General features: G+C 53.4%; 1 protein-coding gene across 3 annotated transcripts in view; it reads right to left on the bottom strand.

The window, feature by feature from the left end:
- Positions 1–2,078: 2,078 nt before the first annotated feature.
- The window catches only part of HSF1 (heat shock transcription factor 1), a 70,339-nt gene continuing 52,151 nt past the window's right edge, over positions 2,079–20,266 (bottom strand). For 2 of the 3 annotated variants that reach the window (XM_084854743.1, XM_084854745.1), the window contains exons 5-14: positions 14,817–14,892; positions 14,316–14,377; positions 12,593–12,689; positions 11,480–11,616; positions 9,596–9,838; positions 6,464–6,550; positions 4,469–4,574; positions 4,298–4,363; positions 3,349–3,418; positions 2,079–2,980 (exon numbers count right to left, since the gene is read on the bottom strand). In XM_084854743.1, the coding sequence (XP_084710869.1) occupies positions 2,775–2,980; positions 3,349–3,418; positions 4,298–4,363; positions 4,469–4,574; positions 6,464–6,550; positions 9,596–9,838; positions 11,480–11,616; positions 12,593–12,689; positions 14,316–14,377; positions 14,817–14,892 (1,150 nt within the window). In that variant the 3' untranslated portion in view covers positions 2,079–2,774. The remainder of the gene's footprint in view (positions 2,981–3,348; positions 3,419–4,297; positions 4,364–4,468; positions 4,575–6,463; positions 6,551–9,595; positions 9,839–11,479; positions 11,617–12,592; positions 12,690–14,315; positions 14,378–14,816; positions 14,893–20,266) is intronic. The other variant, XM_084854744.1, reaches the window with a different exon arrangement.

Here is a 20,266-nt window from a genome sequence, read left to right as displayed (position 1 = left end):
GGCAACAGTTCACTGATGCTGAGCTGCAAACTCAGCACTCTGCTCTCCCTCAGCCAGTTCCAGCTGCCAAATTGGGCTTGATAGCTTTGCTTGCTGGCGAGCCGGAGGAATGTATCCCTATGGATATCTGACAGCAGAGAGGAGTGTTTCCAGGTGGTGATGGAGTGTATCTGGTCAACCTAGGGAGCCACAACACCCAATGCTCATACTTGTGTGGGTATCTGCCAAATCTAAACACCCACACTAGTCCATTCAGAGAGAGACAGCAGACGGATTGAATGCCGGCAAAAGGTTTTCGCATTTGTCCAGGCGATCCTCGGGGAAGCAAACCTAGGGACAGGGGAAGCTCCTTTCTCCAGAGGCAGACCCTGGGTCCATCTATCCCAGTACTGATGACACTGACTGGTAGCAGCAGCTCTCCTGGCTTTCAGGCAGGATTCTTTCCTAGCCCTTCCTGGGGATCAAGCCTGGGACTGTGTGCATGCAAAGCAGGGGCTCGGCTGCGGAGCCACGGCCACTCAAGGACACTGCAAGCCTGCACGGGGCTGCTTTGTTTCCCAAGGGAGGGTCAGGCTGTAGACCCCCTCCACCCTGGGCTGAGGTTTAGGGCAGAGGAGCATCTGGGTGTGGGTGCCTGTGGGAAGCCATGAGGGTCTCAGAGTTGGGAGTCTGCAACAAATGTGGGAGCTGTTCTGGTGGGTAAAGAAGTTTCCAGATGGATTACGTGCTGGCAGCACTGACCCCTCAGCGCCTCATTTTGAGCTTCCTAGTGGTACTCAGCATGCAAAGTGGTGCCTTGTGGGACAGCATCCCTCCCGTGCAGTGGGGATGAGGCCAATACCAAAGCCAACTGCCAGGGCCCGGGCCCGTGCTGCACAGGTCAGCGTAGCTGGCAGAAGCTGGAGCTCTGCAGTGCATGCGCTGTCTCACCCGGTGTTGGGCTGGCACCACCACAGAACCTCCATGCACAGCTGCGAGGAGGGAGGATGGCTGGGGGTCCAAGGCAGGAAAAGGTGGCCAGGGAACAAGGGACGCTTCCCGCCATTGAGAAGCAGCTGTCATGCCTTGCGGTGAACCGGGCCCAGGGTGCTGGTGCTGGCTTCGCTGCTGGGATGTGCCTTTGTGCTGGACCTCTGCCGGCCTGAGAAGCCTCACTTGGGTGCTGCCAGAATGTTGGAATTCCAGAGGAAGACCGAGACCATTAGAGCCCAGGGAAGGACACAGGGGACAGCGCAGCCTGCCAGCGGCCTGGCTGTGATGTGGGAGGCACTGGTCTTGCTCTCAGGTGAGGGGTGAGATGCTCACCCCTTACCCGAGAGCTGCTTCTACTCTTCCACTCCCTTCATGCATGTAGGGAAGAGTCCAGAAAAAGGCACAGACACACCTCTGTGTAATGCTGAGAAGGTGAGGCAGGAGCAAGAGAGGCTCCTGCTCCAGATGGTCTTGGGGATGATGCGGGACCTAGACAAGGGGCCAAGAGCATCCTGATACTACATAGACAGATGTGTTCTGTGGCTTACAACATGCCCTGGTGGAGACGTGACATCAGCAACAGCAAAATAAACACGGCCCTGGTTAGGGCTAAGGGGACAGGGCAGGGAGCCAAGGCATGGCAGGACTGCCTTAAAGGCAAGGGGGAATCGGCTGAAGCACAGGCCAGCCCTCCAAGACACTGGCCCAGCAGAATACACCCCCCCCCCCCCCGCAGGCCAGCACCTTCAACCCGGCCCAGAAAACTGCCTGAAGGCACCCAATGTAGTTTGTGCCCGTTGCTCTTTGGAGGAAGGCATTGGGCTGGGGTGACATGTCAGAGGCAAATGGAAACCTGCCCAAACGTCTTCCCCCATGCTCCAGAAGCCTGTGCTGCCAAGCACAAGGGGCAGGTGGCAGGAAAGGAGCGCAGTTCCAGGGGAGGGCTTTGCAGACGGCGGCTGAGGAAGCTCCTGCTGTTCTTCCAACACACAGCTCAGTGGGAACACACCTGGGGCCAGAGAGGGATCAGCTGCCCAGAATCGACCCTGGGTCATCTCGTCCATTTTGAAAACAAAACACAAAAATAAAGTTTCCAACACAACAAAGCCTATAAAGTGATGAATCATTTCATATAGATATAGATATATATTTGAATATGTATATATAGATATTTATATAGCAGGAGAGAGGAGGTTGGGGGGAGGGGGGTTCTTCTCTCATGTAAAAATCCAAAATACAATTTCTTCTAGTAACAATCAAAGTGTAAATGTACAAATTCTTTACTGCTAAGCCAAGGAAAACAAACCCCACAGGGGAGGAGCAGGCGGGGGAACTTCTCACACTGGTGCCCCGTAGCTTCCGGGAGCACGCTGGACTGCAGGTGCCACAAAGGGACCCAGCCCTTGACCCCAGGGAGTGGGGGACACACTTCTCCTGGGAAACCAGCGTCCACCTTAATGGGAGAAAAGATTCTCCTCCTGCTCCCCAGTCAGACCGACTCCTCTGGTGCTCCGGCTGACAGCGGGTGCGCAGGCCGACAGTTCTCGGCACCCTCTGCTGGCAGCCAATGAGGACATGTCTTCTGCCAGGGCCTCCGCCCATTTCTCAAAGCCTCTGGCCTGCCCAGAGCTGCCACCCCGGAGGAGGGGGTCGAGCACCTTGTTAAGCACGCGCACACACACACAGACCCTTGCATCACCAAAGAGAGCAGGGAGCTCATGGCCATGTTGGGGCAAAGCAAGGGAGCAGCTGGCAGGCCCCTTCCAGTTCGGTCTCTCTTCCACCTGGGCCCAGGCTTGGCCTTAGGAGACCGCAGGATCCTTGGGTTTCGGGTGCTCCGTCCCAGAGAGGAGGGAGATGGTGGGGTCCTCTAAGTATTCGTCTTCCTCTGTAAAGCCAGGCCCTTCCCCCAGCTCAAAGAAAATGGGCATGTCTACGCCACCCGTGTCCACAGAGCTCGAGTCCACCAGGAAGAGGGGCTGGGCCGTGTAGTGTACCAGCTGCTTGCCTAGGAAGGGATGGAGAGAGAGAGAGCGCCATCAGAGCAAGGGTGGAGGAGAGGACTCAGTGGAGGGTCCGGAGGAAGAAGGGCATCAAGGTGCCCTGGCATGACAGTCACAGAGAGCATGAAGGGGGCTGTCAGCCCCCAGCAGGGCAGTGCTTGGCACAGGGAAAGCCTGCTGCGTTGCTTTAGCGGGAGTGAGAGGAACTGGGCTATAGGCTACAGAAATCGCTGTCCACCTGGGGTCCAGGGGCAAAGGCTCCCCCCACCCTAGTCAGGGTGTAAAAGCTCCTGACTGACCATAGGAGGGGCAAAAGGGATGTGGGCAGGGCAAGGACCCACCATGGCCAGGGACCATGAGCCATCACACCCACCTGTGTCTGCTGGGGAGTCTTCTGTCTCTGCCGGCTTCTGCTGCTCCTGGGAGGAGAGGAGGTCTTGAATCTGCAGAGAGGGGGAGAGAGAAAGAGAGAGAGAGAGAGACAGAGACAGAAAGAAGATTGCACTGGTGAGCCACAGCTGGCTAGACGCAGAGGGCAAGACAAGCCATGAGGTGGATGGCATGCTTTGCTGAGACTGGCTGGCAGTCAAGGCAGCAAGTGTCTCCTGTGGCTTGGTCAGCCAAGTGATGCAGGTGTCAGCTGCCCTGAGGGTTGCCCTGACCCCCAGGAGGATTCCTGGGCAGATAGGTCTACAGAGGTCTCCCACCCATCTGCTTGAGTGGCACCCACCTAGCCACTAATTAACTTGGGCCACCATCCAGCGGGAAGTCCTCCTGTGCTAGCTCCCGTTCCATTCAATGGGTTTTGCATAGGAGGAGAGCCTGCTGGATACATCTGTCTGTCCCCCATGGTCTTGTCCGAATGGCCCTGCTCAGCCCCCTTGCCTGGCTGAGGGTGGATCGGGGGAGGGAGGGCTGCCAGGGGAACTGCTGGGGAGTGAGAGCTAGAGAGCCCTCCAGGCACGGCTGCTTTGGGCTGATGAATGTGGCTCATGACAGAGAGCCATCCTCACTGTCATCCTGTCAAGCAAACTACTCCGGAGACACTGAGAGGCAGGGGCGGGGGGATGAAAAGGCTGGCACCTCATTAGCTGTGTGTGAGTGATGCAGCCAGGACCCTGCAGAGAAGAACCTTAGTGGTCATGGCATGGCTTCAGCCAGTGAGTTCCCTAAGGCCTCAGTACTATGGGGGAGGTTTAGCATTTCCCTCCAGACCTTCCAGTATGGGGCTTGTCCACCCCATTCTGCATGCATGTGTATGTGTCTGTCTGTCCATCCGGTCCTCCTTCCCGCCTTCCGGAGATTTGGAAAAGGAAACTCACACTGGCCAAGCTGCTGTCCAGATCTGGCAAGTTCATATCTGTCACTGTCATGGAAGGGCTGAAGAGCTGTTGACCGGGGAGGGGGGGGAGGGATGCAAACATTAGGAGTGAGGCACAGCCATCCCTGAAGCAGACACCCCACCAGTGAGAGCTCCCGAGCGGAGGACTTACCTCCAGCAAGGCGCTTGTGTCCACACTGAAGCCGTGGGTGCTCAGCATGGTCTGAAGATTGTCCAGGCTGGAGTCAATGGTGTCCAAGTGCTCGTTCAGCTCATTTCTGGGAACACAAGGAAGAAGGCAGCCGGGGTCAGGGGCTCCTTCTGAGCAAGCGCATGCCGCGCTGGTCCTTCTGCTCCCCTTGAGGGCAGCAGTCCCACCCCACCCCCCACTCCCAGGCCCTTGCCCATGAGCCCAGCCTGTTCCTTGGTCTAGGAACCTTCTACAGGACTCAGCACTACACGAGAACCTTTCTTCTTTGGGGGAGGGGGGGGATGCAACCAAAAGCAAAGTGGCTTTTAACCTGACTCTTCCTCAGAAGCCTCCCTGCCCAGTGACTTCAAGAGAGCACACAGAGCTGCCCTTCCCACCAGCACAGCACTTGAACTGGCCTGCCGTTGGCTGGAGCCACGAGCTTCCCCCTCCTTGGAACCACCTCCCCCTGCTCTTGGCAACAAGCCCTTTTGCTCTGGCCACAGAAATACAGTGCAGCGTGTGCGGGTGATGCCTCTGGCTCTGGCAGGTCTCTTCTGGTTCAGTTCACAGACCGGCAAATGCAGAATGGGAAGTCCGAAGCTTGGCACAGGCAGCATTCGCCTCAAGGCTCTGCGTGGCCAGCCCGCTCCCCAGGCAGCACCACCATCCCAAGCCATGGTGGCGCTGGACAAAGAGCTGTTGCCACAGAAAGCCACTCTTCCTGGCAGCTGGGCAATGCCCCGGAGTTCAGAAGAGCAACTGGTCCAGACTGCTGCTTCTGTCTGGCCTCAGATTATAAATTTTTCTGCGGACTCAACCTGAAGTTTTGTGGGGAGAGTGAGTATTGAACCAGCCCTTCAAATTGGAATGGCCTGGGAAAGCCCGTCTGGGGTAAATTGTCCACCGCTCCAGAGACTGTGTTTGACTCTGAAGGGAAATGGCATGAAGCAGAGTCAAGAGTTCAGGCAAGACCCCAGTTTTGCAAATGGCCTTGATCTGCTTTTTTGGAGCTGGCACATTTAGCACACTGGGCACCTCCCCCCGCCCCCCCCCCCCCCGCTCTGGAGGCTTTGTGTTCCCCCTTCGGTAAACAGCAGGAAGGAGAGATGGAAGTAGATGGAACGAGTGGAAGTAGAGGGGAAGCTGCCTCGTGCCGAGTCTGACCATGGATCCATGTAGCCTGGTACTGTCAACACTGACTGGCAGCTGGCTTTCCCCAGCCCTTCCTGGAGATGCTGTCGGGGATCGAACCAGGGACCTTCTGCGTGCCAAGCTGGTGCTCTGCCACTGAGCTATGGGCCCTCCCAAGGAGGATGGCTCAGTTTCTTGTGCGAACGAAGCACCTTCCTAGGGGTGCACCGCAGCACCCCTCACGCTCGGCCTGGGGTTCCCTACGTCTGCCATAGGATCAAGTCAAGCCATGAACGGGAGCCTTGGAGCTTGCAGGTCTTGGGTGTGCATTCTCCTGAGTCAGGCCACCGGTCCATCTAGCCCAGGACAGTCCCCTTTGACTGGCAGCAGTGGCTCCCCAAGGCCCAAGAGCCTTTGAACTGGAAATGGCAAGGACTGGACCTGGGAGGACCTCCTTCATGCAAAGCAGGTGCTCCGCCATCCCTGAGCTGTGATGCCCCCCACTGACGTGCCCAAGGTGGGGATCCAAATTCTTCAGGGGCTTCAAATTAATCTTGCTCCCAGTGGCCTGAGGGTGGAGACACAGACATTCCTGCTCCAATATTCTGAAGCGCTTCACCAGAGCCACAAGGAATTGGGGGGCGGGGGGGGGGGAGTGGAGGTTTCCTGGGCTGTGGATTCAACTTCAGTTTGAACAATGTCCAGCAAAGTAAGTGACCCTTCCCCCAGGAGAGGTTCAGCAGTCCTGGCAGAAGGGGCATCTCCCAGTTTACTGCCCCCCTGCCCCTGCCTCAATGGACAGCAACGCCTGGGGAGCGGCAAGCAAGCTACACAAATGCTAACCCTTGCTGTGGTCTGCAGTGCAGTGAGGAAGAGGAAGGGCTGGGGAAGAGGCAGGTGACCTCAGACATCTGCGGAGTGCGAGCCAAACTGAAAGATACAAAGAGAAGAGGAACACTCAGTTCAGAAGACCCAGCACTTGTTACCTTGAGGAAGGAAGGAGTGGTTACTTTCAAAAAGCAAGAAAGAGCAAGTGGGCAGAACATTCCAGGGATGTGGGCAGAAAGCGGCAGGAGCTTGGCATGCGTTAGTACAGAACCCCAGGAGGGTTGGGAATAGTGCCGGAGCAAGCGTGCCCAGAGCAGGGAAAAGGGGACGCTTCCTCAGCTGGCCACCCAGGTGGGCAGGAGGGAAAGGAGTACCCCCTGCCCCCAGGAAAGGGAGAGCGAGTGGCAGCTGCTCAGGGCTGACTCTTCCGTTAGGCAGAGAGGCCTCGGTGGACTGGGGGTGAGGTGCTGGCAGACAGAGCTGTGTGTGCCAGGGGCTGGCTCTTTGCCCCATAAGCTAGTCCGCTGTCCTCAAGGCAGCGGTGCGAGACGCTCTGTCATTGCCAGTGCTGAAGTAAAGTTTAGCGGTCCGTCTCACTGGCTTTGGAAGGTGGGGGGGGTGCATCTTGCCCACTGCCTCAGGAAGCAAAATGGCTTGGGCTGGCCCAGTGGGTCCTGCTGTTCCTCTTCCCCGCCCTCTGTCCCTCTCCTGGGCAGCATTTGCTTCTGGTTGCCCTGGATGGAAAGCCACGTGCCAGCTGCTCTAGCCAGGCACCTGGTCATTGCCCAGGACAGCTAGAAGCTGCTGCAGTCCAGGAGAGCAAGAGGAGCAACTCTTGCTCCTCCTTCTACTGCCGCCCAACCCCTTGCCTTCCCAACACCAGCGAGGTAGATTTGGGGCTGGGGGGGACATGACGACACAGTAGGAACGTCTGGTGGACCTCCCGCCCCCCCGGCCAAAATGCACCTTCCCAGAGCTCTGCCCAACCTGGCCCTGGCCCTTTTGCTGCCAGGGCTTCTCCACAGCAGACAGCCCTGTCCACTTCACCCAGGTGGGGAGTTCTTCCGCACATGAAGCGGTGCTGTCCAGATACAGCAAATCAATGAGGGGACGGGGAAGCTAGGCAGGGTCATGGAGGGAAGAGTCTGGGGGCAGAAAGGAACATGCTTTCTGCCTGACATGGAAGGTCACACAAGTGCAGCTTCCAGGCTCTTCAGAGCTGTCCTTGTGTGCATGCACAGACAGGAACACACACACATACACGCACACACACCAGGAAATGCTGCAGCCTTCAGAGCCTCCGGGCCCATGCAGCTCCGTCTGCAACTTCCTTTGTCTTATGCAGAGCTCTTTAGGGCCCTCTCTCTGCTTCTCTGACCAACCGGCCCTTTCATGGTGGTTATATCAGGGACAAAACTAAGGGCTAAATGTAGGCAGAACATCCCAGGGTCAGTCCCTGGCCTCTCCAGGTTGTGTTTTTAAAAAAGCACCAGGGAGCAGGTGATGTGACGGACCCCTCTCTGCCGGAGGCCCTGGACAGCCACTACCAGTCAGAGGAGACCACGCTGGGCTAGATGGACCCAGGGCCTGGCTCAGTCAAAGGCAGCATTGTCTGTTCCTAACAGCTGTGTGGAAGATAGGAGAGTGGGCAGCCCTAAGCCTCGCAGGGAATAAAGATGGGACAAGAAGAGAGTAGAGGGGTTGGGGTTTGTCATATATTTACATGTTTTCAATATATACAGCCTGGATATATTTATTTGGTTTAAACTGTTGTTACCCACCCAGAGCGTTTTTGCTGGGGCTGGCTAGAAACATCAACCAATTTTCAGAAAAAATAAGTCTGCTCCAGTACCTGGAGAGTTGATCCACTCATGTCTGGCTCTCCTTGGCACACAAACAAATCTTGGGTTCTCTTTGGATAGAGGGAAATCCTGGTCTTTTTATGCCAAATGGAGAAGTGCAGAGGCTCGGCTCCCACTTGGCTGCACTACTCCAATGTCTAAATGCCCCTCCATACAAAAGACAGTATAATCCCCACTCCCACCCCCCATGCACACAGAAAACTAGCTGCAACCCTTCTTCTCCCTGACATGCTCACTTTCTTCCACCGAGGAGCGTTCAGTCACAGGAGTCTCCAGCCCAGGCACAAGCTGAGTGGCTCAGTTAGAACTAGAAGGTCAAAGTTTCCAAGGCTGGGAAAGCAGCCTGGTGACGGCTGCACATAAGGCACTGGTGCAGGGGCCCTGGAGATGCAACCTGTTACTCCTGGGATCCAGCAGAAAGCTGAAAGTCAGACTGGTTAACAGGACCAGCAAGGAAAGCTGTCCTGTGCACTGAGTAGGGCAAGAGTTATGTTGCTCCTTTTTCTGGCAAGACCTCTGTTGTATCTTTAACTGCACTACAACAGGCAGAAACTCAACAGGTGCATGGAGGTGCTTTTCTTGCTAAACTGCTGCCTGCCAAATCAACAGCACCAAAGGCAGAGCAGATGCTCTCAGCAGTCCATGGGGACTACGGTTCCCAGCATGTGCTGCTACCTCCCAATACGGAGCAGTACTGCTGCTGCTGTGGAGACATTCTTGGACCCTGTGGCAGCCAGCTGACTGTACCCCAAACCTATCCCTAAATAGCTGCCCCTCAGGGGATCTGCTGGCCAGGCTTGGGCAACAGCCCTCGTGTGGCAGACATCTCTGCATGTAATTTCGGTGCGACTGAGACAATCACAGCCCCAGAGCGACCCCTGCGCCGCTCACAGGTTCAGCTTTGGAGGAAGAGGTTCAGCTCAGGCCTGAAGTGGCTGGCAGTTGGCCATCCAGCTGGGCAGCACCGTGTCCTTGGCAGAGGTCAGCAACTGGCTGTCATCAAGCCACATCAGGCCTAAGGAAGGCTGGCAGCTGACCCAGGGATCTAGCTAAGCTGCCTCCCCCGCAAAACATACACACACAGGGGGCAGTTTGGCAGTTCTACCCTTAAAAGCGGCTTTAAAAGTATTTTAAATGGATGGATGGATGGATGGATGGATGGTGGAGGGGGTTAGGAGGAGGACAATGCAGGTGATGACCCACTGGAGGTAGGACTTTGCTCTTGACTGGTTTGTCACTTCTAAGCTGTGGCACGACAGCCTGCCCCCCCCCCCTCCACACTTACTTGTCAAGGCAGGCAACGCTGAGGCACTTTTCAGGGGGCAGCGGCTGCGCAGTGTTGTTGCCGGCAGAAGGAGCGACCACCGCAGTGCTGCTGGCCTCGTCCTCCTGCAAGATGGAGTCGATGAAGGCAGAGGGCGAGAGAGGGGTTTCGACGGCAGGAGTGCTGATGGGGCTGGTTTCCTCAATCTGGGGGCTGCGTGAGGGGCTGGGGGGCTCCTCTTTGATACGGACCACAGGGCTACTTCTAAGACAGACAGAAGGACAGAGCGTAAGAAGCGAGCAGTAGTAGTCTGTTAAGCCAGGTGGGCAGAACGCCCCTGCTCCCTACGTGGTCAGAAGCCACCATCCCCTCTCCCGAAAATCCTTCAGGATAGGGCTGTCAACCAGGGGCCAAGGAGGGGAAAGGGTGTTCTTCCCTTTCCACCACCTGAAAGAAGCTCCTCCCCTTCAGATCCCCACCTCCTGCCCTCTAGCACACAAATTCTTCTCTTTTGAGGTTTGGTAAATGAATCAGTCTGGGCTTTGCACGCCCAACCATGGTTTCTCAGCTGTGGGGATTTTTAAACGAGGGAGGGGAGGGAGGAATATAGCTTTCCTGGCAGATGGAAATCCCCTCTAGCACCCAAACTCTCTCAAAGGTTCAATTAGCCCCACTGGAACAGTCACCAGGTATAAAAGAACAAAGCAAAGATGACCCATTTAGGTAAGCATCTGGTTCCCATTTCAAAGCAGTGGTTTCTGGCGGAGGCAATAAATGATGGCGGCGGCAGCAATTCAGCATCAGTGCCAGCAATATCCCACCAGTGAGGATGGGGGAACAATGAACAAAGGCCCCTGGCTCTGCTTGCCCTGGGAATCTCAAGGCTGCAGGTGACTGGGCAGGGAATGACACGTTAGAGAGGCTGAGCTGGACGGAGGACCAAGCAAGTAACCTCCACTCCAAAGAGAGCGTGTGCCTGGAGACTGACTCGCACCCAGAGAAGGCTGTGTCAAGCCGACACATCACGGCTCAGCGGCCTGAAGCAGACAGCTCCTGAGCCCAGGCTGAGGAAAATGCCTGGTGCGATGCAAGTAGCTCGGGCTCCATGTGGACGAGTGGCTGACGACTTGCGGGGCTGCAGGGGCATCAAGGCAGATCCCCAAGCCCACGTGGTCAGGCCAGGGCTGCAAGCCAATTCCCAGAGATCCGGCAAGAAGATGTGCATTTCTGCAGCTGATTTCAGCCTTGCATCACAAGCACGTTGGCGTTCTTTGGGCTCATTCACACAGCCAGATGCCCAGGGACAGCTTCCCTTCCATTCACTTCAGCAGTAGCATGTGAATCAGAGGCTCAAGTGAGCAGAGGGATAGTTGACCCCCTGGCAAGAGCGGGGGGATCCTTAATCTTATCTCTTTTGCTCTGAAGAAGTCACCTTGGGAACAAGAAGCAGTGCTTCTGCTCTCCCCGGTGGGCGGAGTACAAACTTCCACATGGGCACACAGTGACCCATGAACAAGCTCAGCCAGCATATACCATTACTCTCTTGGTATAATCCTGGAATAACCACCTCTGAATCCTCACTGGATTATCAAGCCCCTCATGAATTTCAAACCACACATCGCTGCTTGGGCAGAGAATGTTGCTGAGAATCTCAACATCAATTCAAAAAGGAATTTAAAAATTCTGGCTCTCCTGAAAGCAGAAGTAAACTTGGCCAGTTGCAGGCTATGTCTACCAAAGGCCAGGGAAATGGGCGCCTGAACAGTGCACCGCTCCATCGTCCCTACAAGGTGCCATCAATGCCCCCCCCCCCCCCCAAGCACCAATCCTTCAGCCAGGAAGGTTCATGCCAGCCAGGTCCATTCATGCAACCATGGATCAATGGGCAAGGGCACAGCTGTGTACCTTTCGTCGAGGCTGCTGCTGGGGGAGGCTGAGGGGCTGGACGGGGCCAGTTCGGTCACATCTGAGATAATGGGGCCAGAGTTGGCGGAGGAGTCAGGGGAGTAGAGATTTGAGCCGCTATATGTCGGGGAGGAGGCCTGCAATGGCGAAGGAGATGATAGTGAGAGAGCCACCCACCCTGAATGCCAAGGGTCTCCTGTCCAACTCCTGCCCAGACAGGCCATATGGGGCAGGTCTTGACGCAGCTCTTCACCCTCTGCTTCCCAGGCAAGCTGCTTTTTACAGCAGGGGTGGGGAATCACTAACCCTCCCCTACCTGCACACTGTGACACCCCTTCCCCTGTACGGCAATTAGGCTTAGGAAAAAAGGTCCCACTCCTGCAAATGGGGTGATTTTCAGGAGGATGGCAGCTGGGGAGGGATGGGTTAAACCTCCCCTCCTCATGCACTGAGACCCCCTCTCCAGAATCACTCCCTGCACAGCAGTTAGGTTAACCCTTCCCTCCCCATGTGCTGCAAACCCCTGAAAATCACTCCCCTGCTTGGCAATTAAGCTTAGTGTGTGCTTGAGTAAAAGGGAGAGAAAGCATGAGGTGAATGGATAATTGAGGAATGGGGTGCCTCAGTGTGAGTGTGTGTGGGGGGGGGGGGAGAGGGTTCATACGATAGGGGAAGAAAAATAAGCCATTGCAGCTTATTCTCCTGCCCCATGTGGGCCGGTCATGTGCTGTGTCATGACCGTAATTTCCCTCATTGGGCATGGTTTCTAGGGTTGTGGGGTGGTTTGCAACTCACCACTGCTGCGCATTCTTGCCAGGTTCAGAAAGAATAACAAACCATGCCTGGCGAGGGTAATTATGGTAGTGGCGCGACGGCTTATTTTCCCTCCTTGGTCGTGCGAACCCAGTGGGGGCAGGCTCTGGGCTTTTTGGGCTCCAGCTCTGCCCACGGCCCGCTCTTGCCCTGCCCGCTGCTGGTTTGTGGCAGACTTCTGTTCCCCGCCCACCCCTGCTGTGGAGAGTCCAGCAGTCCATTGAAGAGGGCTGAGGCCAAGCAACAGCATCACCAAGACTCCCCAGCCTGCCCCTCCATGGGCACAAGTGAGATACTTACAGAGAAAGGGGGTGGGCCATGGACATGCTCCAAGGAGTACTGCCGGCCATACTTGGGCATGGAATGGGCTGAACTGCTGTCGTTCAACATCAAAGGTCTGGAAGGGAAGGCATGAGAGCTCTGAGGCCTGGGTAGCACAGGCACCATCCCCCCGTGACAGGGGCCAGGCAGGTGTGCAGTCCACATGGATTTATTTCTTCACACAGCGCAGACTTAAATGATGGAATTCGCTATCACAAGATGTAGCAATGACCACCAACTTGGATGGCTTTAAAGAGGACTCGACAAACTCATGGAGGAGGATATGGCTGGTAATGGCTACTAGTCATGAGGGCTCTGTGCTACTTCCAGTATCAGAGGCAGTGTGCCTACGTACAGCAGATTCTGGGGAACGTGGGTGGGAGGGTGCTGTTGCACTCATGTCTTACCTGGAGGTTTCCCATAGGCAGCTGGTTGATCACTGTGTGAACAGAATGCTGGACTAGAGGGACCCTGACTCAGCCCAGCTGTTATGAACTGAGTGTGCATTGGGGGGTGGGGGTGACCTCAGGAAAAGTGTTTCCTTTGACACTTCAGTTGCTTGTTAAAAATGTCAGGAGAATGACTCCTGGATCACCCTGTTTCCCACAGTGACCAACCAGATGCTTCTGGGAAGTCACAAGAAGGACATGAGGGCAATAGCGCCCCCACCCCTCGGTTGTGTTCTAGTACAAGTGGCATATGGAGGCACGCAGCCCCAGATACTGGAGGAAACATATAGCCATCCTGACTAGTAACCAATGATATCCTTGTCCTCCATAAATGTGTATAATCCCCTTTTAAAGCCATCCAAATTGGTGGCTGTCACCACATCCTATGGAAGTATTAGAAGGCTGCCTGGACTAGCCTAAATGAACTATGTGTGCACTCCGCTCCAGGACTGCCTGCCTGCATGGAGGCATCCTACCACCCTCCCTTTTTCACCCATCCCACCTCTATCACTACTGCCAGCCCAAGAACAGTTCCTTTCTTGCCTACCACTGTTCAGGCTCTTCAGAGGAAACAAATGTCTCTCTCGGGGTGGGGGTGGGGGTGGGGGGTGGCGGTGTCAGAAAGCCCCCCATCCCACAAACACACATAGAAGCAGCATATTAGTGCTTCTCAGCATCAGGAAGAGGAAGAAAACAAAGTAACAAAAAGCTTAGTAAAAGCATAGCAGAAACACAATTGGACGGCTGGGAAGTGAATATTTAAGGAGAACCCAGCAGAGAACCCAAGAGAACACAGAAAGGGCAAAATTAAAGAAAAAGGCAGAAACAAAGAGAGGCAAACACAGATGAAGAACCCTCCCAGAGGTGCTCATCAAAGCCATTTGTATTTTGGTCACTATAAAGTCATTGGTTTCCCGAAGAAACTTGTAAACATCTCATAAATATAGTGGATTTGTACTTAAATTTCAAAGCCTTCTTCCTCAACCTGCTGCCCTCCAGATGTGTTGAACTCCAACTCCCAGCATCCCCGGTCACTGGAAGTTGAAGTCCAACACATCTAGAGGTCACCAGGCTGGGGAAGCTGTTTCATAGGTTTGGATCATAAAGATTGCTTGGACATTTCAGGAAGCCTCCATATCATGCCCTTAGAGCCTCTTCCAGAATTTCTCCCAGCCAAGATGAGAACCAAGGCTGTGTCTAGGCCAGTTTGCCTTTTGAGCTGGACCTAAAGCAGCGCCTAGGTGCCCACTTACATCTTTCTCTTCACCCCGAGAATGCGGTTGGACTGCACCAATGAAATCAAGAACTGGATAAGCTGTGGGAAAGAAAGAGAAGCCCCATAAGCATGATACACACTGCGAGTGGGAGGGGGATCCCCACAAGAGCCTCCTGCCCAGACAACTGAAATCCAAAGGCACCTTAGTATAGGATCACACTACTGAAACCCATGAGCCCCCCGCCCCGCTGATCTGCAGTTCTTGTATATTCTTATTATTCATGGTCCAAGACTGAGCCTTTGCTTATAATGGGGAGCTGGCTGAAACATACTACAGGTTGCTTATCTTGGAGATGATGGGCCTCGCTCTCATGACCTCAAGGTTCCTGGGGGTTCATTTACAAAGCCACATAACCTCCCTTCCCCTCCTTTTGGCAGGACACTAACCCCAGTTCATTGCACCCACCTCCCACCTCCCGTGGAAGGTAGCCATCTAGAAAGGAGACAGCCTGCGAGGAGAAGGGGAAGCCAAAAGTACCTTATTGACAACCTTCTGCTGCTGGGCATGCTTCTGCCGCAAACTGGCTACCTCCCGCCACAGTGCCTCGTTCTCGCTGAAAAGAAGGAGACAGCCATCTTGAGCTGGGCAGGAAGGCCCCCAGGCAGAAAACCGCCTCACAGAGATTACACTAAAATGCATTTTCATCCAGCATGGTTCTTTCCAGTAAGGCTCCAGCAGAGCAACAGCCCAGCCCTCCCTCAGGATGTTGAAACTGACAAGACATGTCTGCAAGACTTGGAGAGGGGCATTATGTAGGTGTTTCTGTGCTGGTGCTAGACGCCTGCAAGCCAAGATGGGCGAGTTGGAGAGCTTGGTTTTAAAGGAGAGCTTGGTTTTAAAGGAGATACAATGGGCATAACAGAAACACGGTGGAATGGAACGAACCACTGGGATACAATCTCTAGGGGAAGGACATACTGGATGTTGAAGAAGGCACAGCTTCAAACCAATTAAAAATCTCAACAGGAGTAGACTCCTCCGCAAAATCACCATGGGAGACAATACCAGGCCCCAAATATAATTTAGTACTTGACTGGGTTTGCACAATCAGGGAAGGAAAATAAGAAATTGCAGCTTACTTTCCCACCCTGCGCATGCTGGCCTCATAATGACCCTCGCCAGGCACGTTTTGTCATGTCGTCCAAACCTGGTGAGGATGTGCAGCAGGTGGGTTTACAAACCATGGCTTGTTCTAAGGTTGTGGAGTGTTTTGTAAGCCACCCCCACTGCACGCCTTTGCCATGTTCATACAACATGACCAATTGTGCCTGGTGAGGGTAATTATGGTAAGGATGTGGAACGCAACCTGCATGTGCAGGGAGGGAAAATAAGCTACGATAGCTTATTTTCCTTCCCTGATTATAGAACCATAGAATCATAGAATAGTAGGGTTGGAAGGGGCCTACAAGGCCATCGAGTCCAACCCCCTGCTCAATGCAGCAATCCAAGTCAGAGCATCCCTGACAGATGGCTGTCCAGCCTCGCCTTGAATGCCTCCAGTGTGGGAGAGCCCACCACCTCCCTAGGGAATGGGTTCCACTGTCGTATTGCTCTAACAGTCAGGACGTTTCTCCTGATGTTCAGCTGGAATCTGGCTTCCTGTCACTTGAGCCCATTATTCCATGTCCTGCACTTTGGGATGATCGAGAAGAGATCCTGGCCTTCTTCTCTGTGACAACCTTTCAAGTACTTGAAGAGCGCTATCCTATCTCCCCTCAGTCTTCTCTTCTCAAGGCTAAACATGCCCAGTTCTTTCCGTCTCTCTTCATAGGGCTTTGTTTCCAGTCCCCTGATCATCTTTGCTGCCCTCCTCTGAACCCTCTCCAGCTTGTCTGCATCCTTCTTAAAGTGTGGTGCCCAGAACTGGACACAGTTCTCCAGATGAGGCCTAACCAGTGCTGAGTAGAGGGGAACTAGTACTTCCCAGGATTTGGAAGCTATGCTTCTATTAATGCAGCCCAAAAGAGCCCTGCGGTACCCCACTCGTTACCTCTCCCGTTTGAGAAGGTCCCATTGATAAGCACTCTTTGAGTCTGATTCTGTAGCCAGCTGTGGAAAAGCACATGCTAACCCGACCACTATTACCCTCCTGACCAAAACACTCAGGGTGATCTTGAAATAAGGAATGAAATCAGGCAGGCATCCAATGAAGAAAAAGTTGCCATAATGGGTGACTTCAATTACCATCATACCGGCAGGATAAGTGTATGTTCCAGTCATGACAAAGAGGTACCATCCCTAGTTACCCTAAGCAACTCTACCCTATAACAGTTGGTTATGGAACTGACCAGAGGGAAGGTGACCCTGGACTTAATCCTAAGTAACACCCAGGACCTAGTGCAAGATGCAAATGTTACTGAACTGTTTGGAAGCAGTGACTGCAGTGCTATCAGATGTAATTTGTGGGAAAATGCCAAGAAAGCCTGCCATATTCACATTAGACTTCAAAAGAGGAAATTTCTCAAAAATGAAAAGATTAGTAAAAGGTAAGCTGAAAGGGAAAGTCTAGAGGGTCAAATCTTTTCAGAACACATGTGTGTGTGTGTGTGTGTGTGTATATATATTCAAAACCACAATAATAGAAGTTCAGCTAGAATGTATACTGCATGTCAGGAAAGCTACCACCCAGTCAGCAGCAGCATCAAGGAAGTTATTAAGGGGGTGCAGGGTTTCTTCAAAAAATGGAAGTCTTGCCCACTGGCCAAGCTGGCTGGAGATTATGGGAGTTGTAGTCCATCTAGACATCACCAGGCTGGTGAAGGCAGACCTGCCTCCTCCACCTAGCAGCCCTACAAAGGGATATGGAAAAAGAGGCAGCAAGTTGCTTGACTTCCATCCGTGAACACCTGCTGCCTCCTCTTTCCCTACAGTTTTGTTTCTAAGGGACTGTGGAGTCATTGTTTGCATGGATCGAAGGGCAGGAAGACAAAATGCAGGAAAAGGAAGGGGAGCAGCAGTGGGCTGATGTATTCAGAGAGGAACATAGGACACTGCCTTATGCCAAGTCGGACCCTGACTTAGCATATCCCATCTAGCCCAGGACTGAAGACACTGACTGGCAGCAACAGCTCTCCAGGATTTCAGGCAGGATCCATCCCAGCCCTACCTGGAGATGCTGGGGATTGAACCGGAGACCTTCTGCATGCAAAGCAGGGGCTCTACCACTGAGCTACAGTCCCTCCTGCTTGCTTTTTACAGATGAAAATAGCATGGTGAAGAAAGAAAAGACTACAAGACAATGGCTAATTCATTCCAAGAAGCTGACTGAAGCCAACCCCTGTGATATTCTGAGAAATCCATGCTGCCTGCCCTACAAACTGGAGTGGGTGGGATGGGAGCATCTGTTTCCTCGACTGTGCAAGAGAGCCCACAGTGGCGAATGAGCATCTTCTCCAGCTGGACAAGGTAAGTGAGCCAAGAAGAATGTCTTTGTGAGGGAGAGGCAGGTAAGATTTTACCACAAAAAGCTTCTTTCTGCAGTAGGCCTGTTTTATCTGTGTCTATTCAGGAGGCAACTTGAGCACGCTCCGGGAGAGAGCGCAGGACAGGAAGGCCTGGCGTGCTATGGTCCATGGGGTCACGAAGAGTCGGACACGACTGAGCGACTGAACAACAACAATTCAGGAGGCTCCTCTCCACATTAGGGAATGTGTGTATGCGGGAGGGAAGTTTGCTGTTTTTGCCGATGGCCCACAGCTTTGGGTTTCACACTGGTGATGGCTCAGATGGCATCTCAGCCCCTGACTTTGCTGTCACACTCCACAGCCTAGACAAGCACTAACTTAGCAGGGCAACAGCTTTGCATGAACCATCTTCAGGATCTGCCCACTGGATTTCTGATTCCCGCTTCAGAGTTACTCAGGGGTTGCCAAGGTTTTGCGCCTGCCCAGAAAACATTGGGAGTGGGGGTGGGGGAAGGACGCTGACCTGAATCTGCCTTGCTAGCCTCCCTGAGGGCAACGATGCTTCACAGCACTTGTCATCGGGCTGCTGTACCTGATGGCTTTAAAAATGGGACACAAGCCCAGCGCTGGATTCCCTGCAAATTGGGCAGGGGAGGAGCACTTGTTCTCTGTCCACATAGAGGAGGACAAGGGGGAACATAGGGAGCTGCCTTATACTGAGTCACACCATGGGTCCATCTAACCGGCAATGGCTCTCCAGGGTTTCAGGGAGGAATTTTTCCAAACCTACTTGGAGCCACCAGGGATTGAACCTGGGTGCCTGTATGCAAAGCAGGGGCTCTACCACTGAGCTGGGGCCCCTCCACTTATTCTTTATTCCTGCCTTCCCATTGTATAAAATTTATATCACACCTTTCTTCTGTAATATCAAAGCAGCTGACAGCAACTAGCCAAGTAAAAGCACATATAGATCCAAATATACAAAAGCAATCAATGATCTAGAATGCAGGCATATAACAAAAACAGCACATCTACAATTGCACACAATCACCAAACATCTTTCTGAATAGGGAAGCTTTAACAGGGCCTCATGGGTCTGTGGTCCACAAATTTAGACACATTCATAGGAGGCAGGCAGGTCTATTAACCAGCACACCTAATGGGACCAGTCTGTTTAGAGGCATCAAGATGCTTCTTAATACCAGTTGCCAGGGGTGGATGGCGTGGTGGGAAGAGCAGGCGAGGCTGTGGCCTTCCTACTTCTGCCCGTGGGCTTCTCAGAAGCATCGATATGGCTGGCCACTATGGGAACAAGTTTGCTGGCCTAGAAGCTGCTTGATCTGGTCCAGCAAGACTCCTCTTCTTATGTTCAAAGAGCTTCTCCTGAAAGCCTGCATAATCTTTTCCCCCCAGCATTCTTAGGGAAGGAAGTGCTCAATACTGGGGCCATCACAGAGAGGACCCCTTCTCCACACTATAGTCAGCTTTCCCCCAACCTGGTGCCCTCCAAATGTTTTGGATTTCAACTTTCATCAGCCCCAGCCAGCATGACTAATGGTCAGGAATTCTGGGAGTTGCAGTCCAAAACATCTGGAGGGCACCAAGTTGGCAAGGGACGGGTTGCACCTCACAAAGGATGGGAAGAATGTGTTTGGCCACAGCATGAAGAACTTCACCAGGAGGGCTTTAAACTGAATCCTACGGGGAAGGGAGATGTAATGTTGGGGGTAACAACGGACGTAGGCGCATGCACTGCAATGGAGAGAACAGCTCCGATAGCGCCCAATAATAGTCTTCAGACACATGTAGGAAGAAAGCCAGACTATGAAGCACATGGTCTTCGATGTCTATATACTAATGCCCAGAGTATGGGAAACAAACAGAACCAACTTGAACTCTTAATACAGGAGGGAAATTATGACTTGATAGGTATAACTGAGACTTGGTGGGATGACTCTCATGACTGGAATACAGCAATTGAAGGATATAACTTGTTCAGAAAGAACAGAAGGAACAGAAAGGGAGGTGGGGTTGCACTGTATGTGAAAAAGACATCTCTCTGCACAGAAATACAGGAGGAGGAGCTTGGTAGCCCCATCGAGAGCATGTGGATCAAAATAAATGGAGCAAAGAATAAAAGGAACCTGGTGGTCGGAGCCAACTACCGGCCACCCAACCAAGGAGAAGATGAGGATGAAACTTTTGAAAAGCCAATAGCCAATGTTTTAAGGAAGCATGATGTAGTAGTAATGGGGGACTTCAATTTCCCCGATATTTGTTGAGAGACAAATTCTGCAAAACATGGCCCCTCCAGGAAATTCCTGACTTGTGTGGCGGATAACTTCCTCCTACAGAAAGTAGAGGAAGGAACTAGAGGATCAGCTATCCTTGACTTGATCCTAGCCAACAGAGATGACTTAGTGGCTCAAGTAGCAGTTACAGGAACTCTGGGGGAAAGCGACCATGTTGTACTTGAGTTCTTGGTTCTAAGGGAAGCAAAAGCTGAGTGTAGTCAAACGCGTA

Source organism: Heloderma suspectum, chromosome 4 (genome assembly GCF_057233095.1).
Source record: "Heloderma suspectum isolate Gila_16-S chromosome 4, 16-S_ref, whole genome shotgun sequence".
NCBI classification, from domain to species: Eukaryota; Metazoa; Chordata; class Lepidosauria; order Squamata; family Helodermatidae; genus Heloderma; species Heloderma suspectum.
Note: the sequence above shows the minus strand (reverse complement) of the source record. Positions and strands in the feature narration are given on the sequence as shown.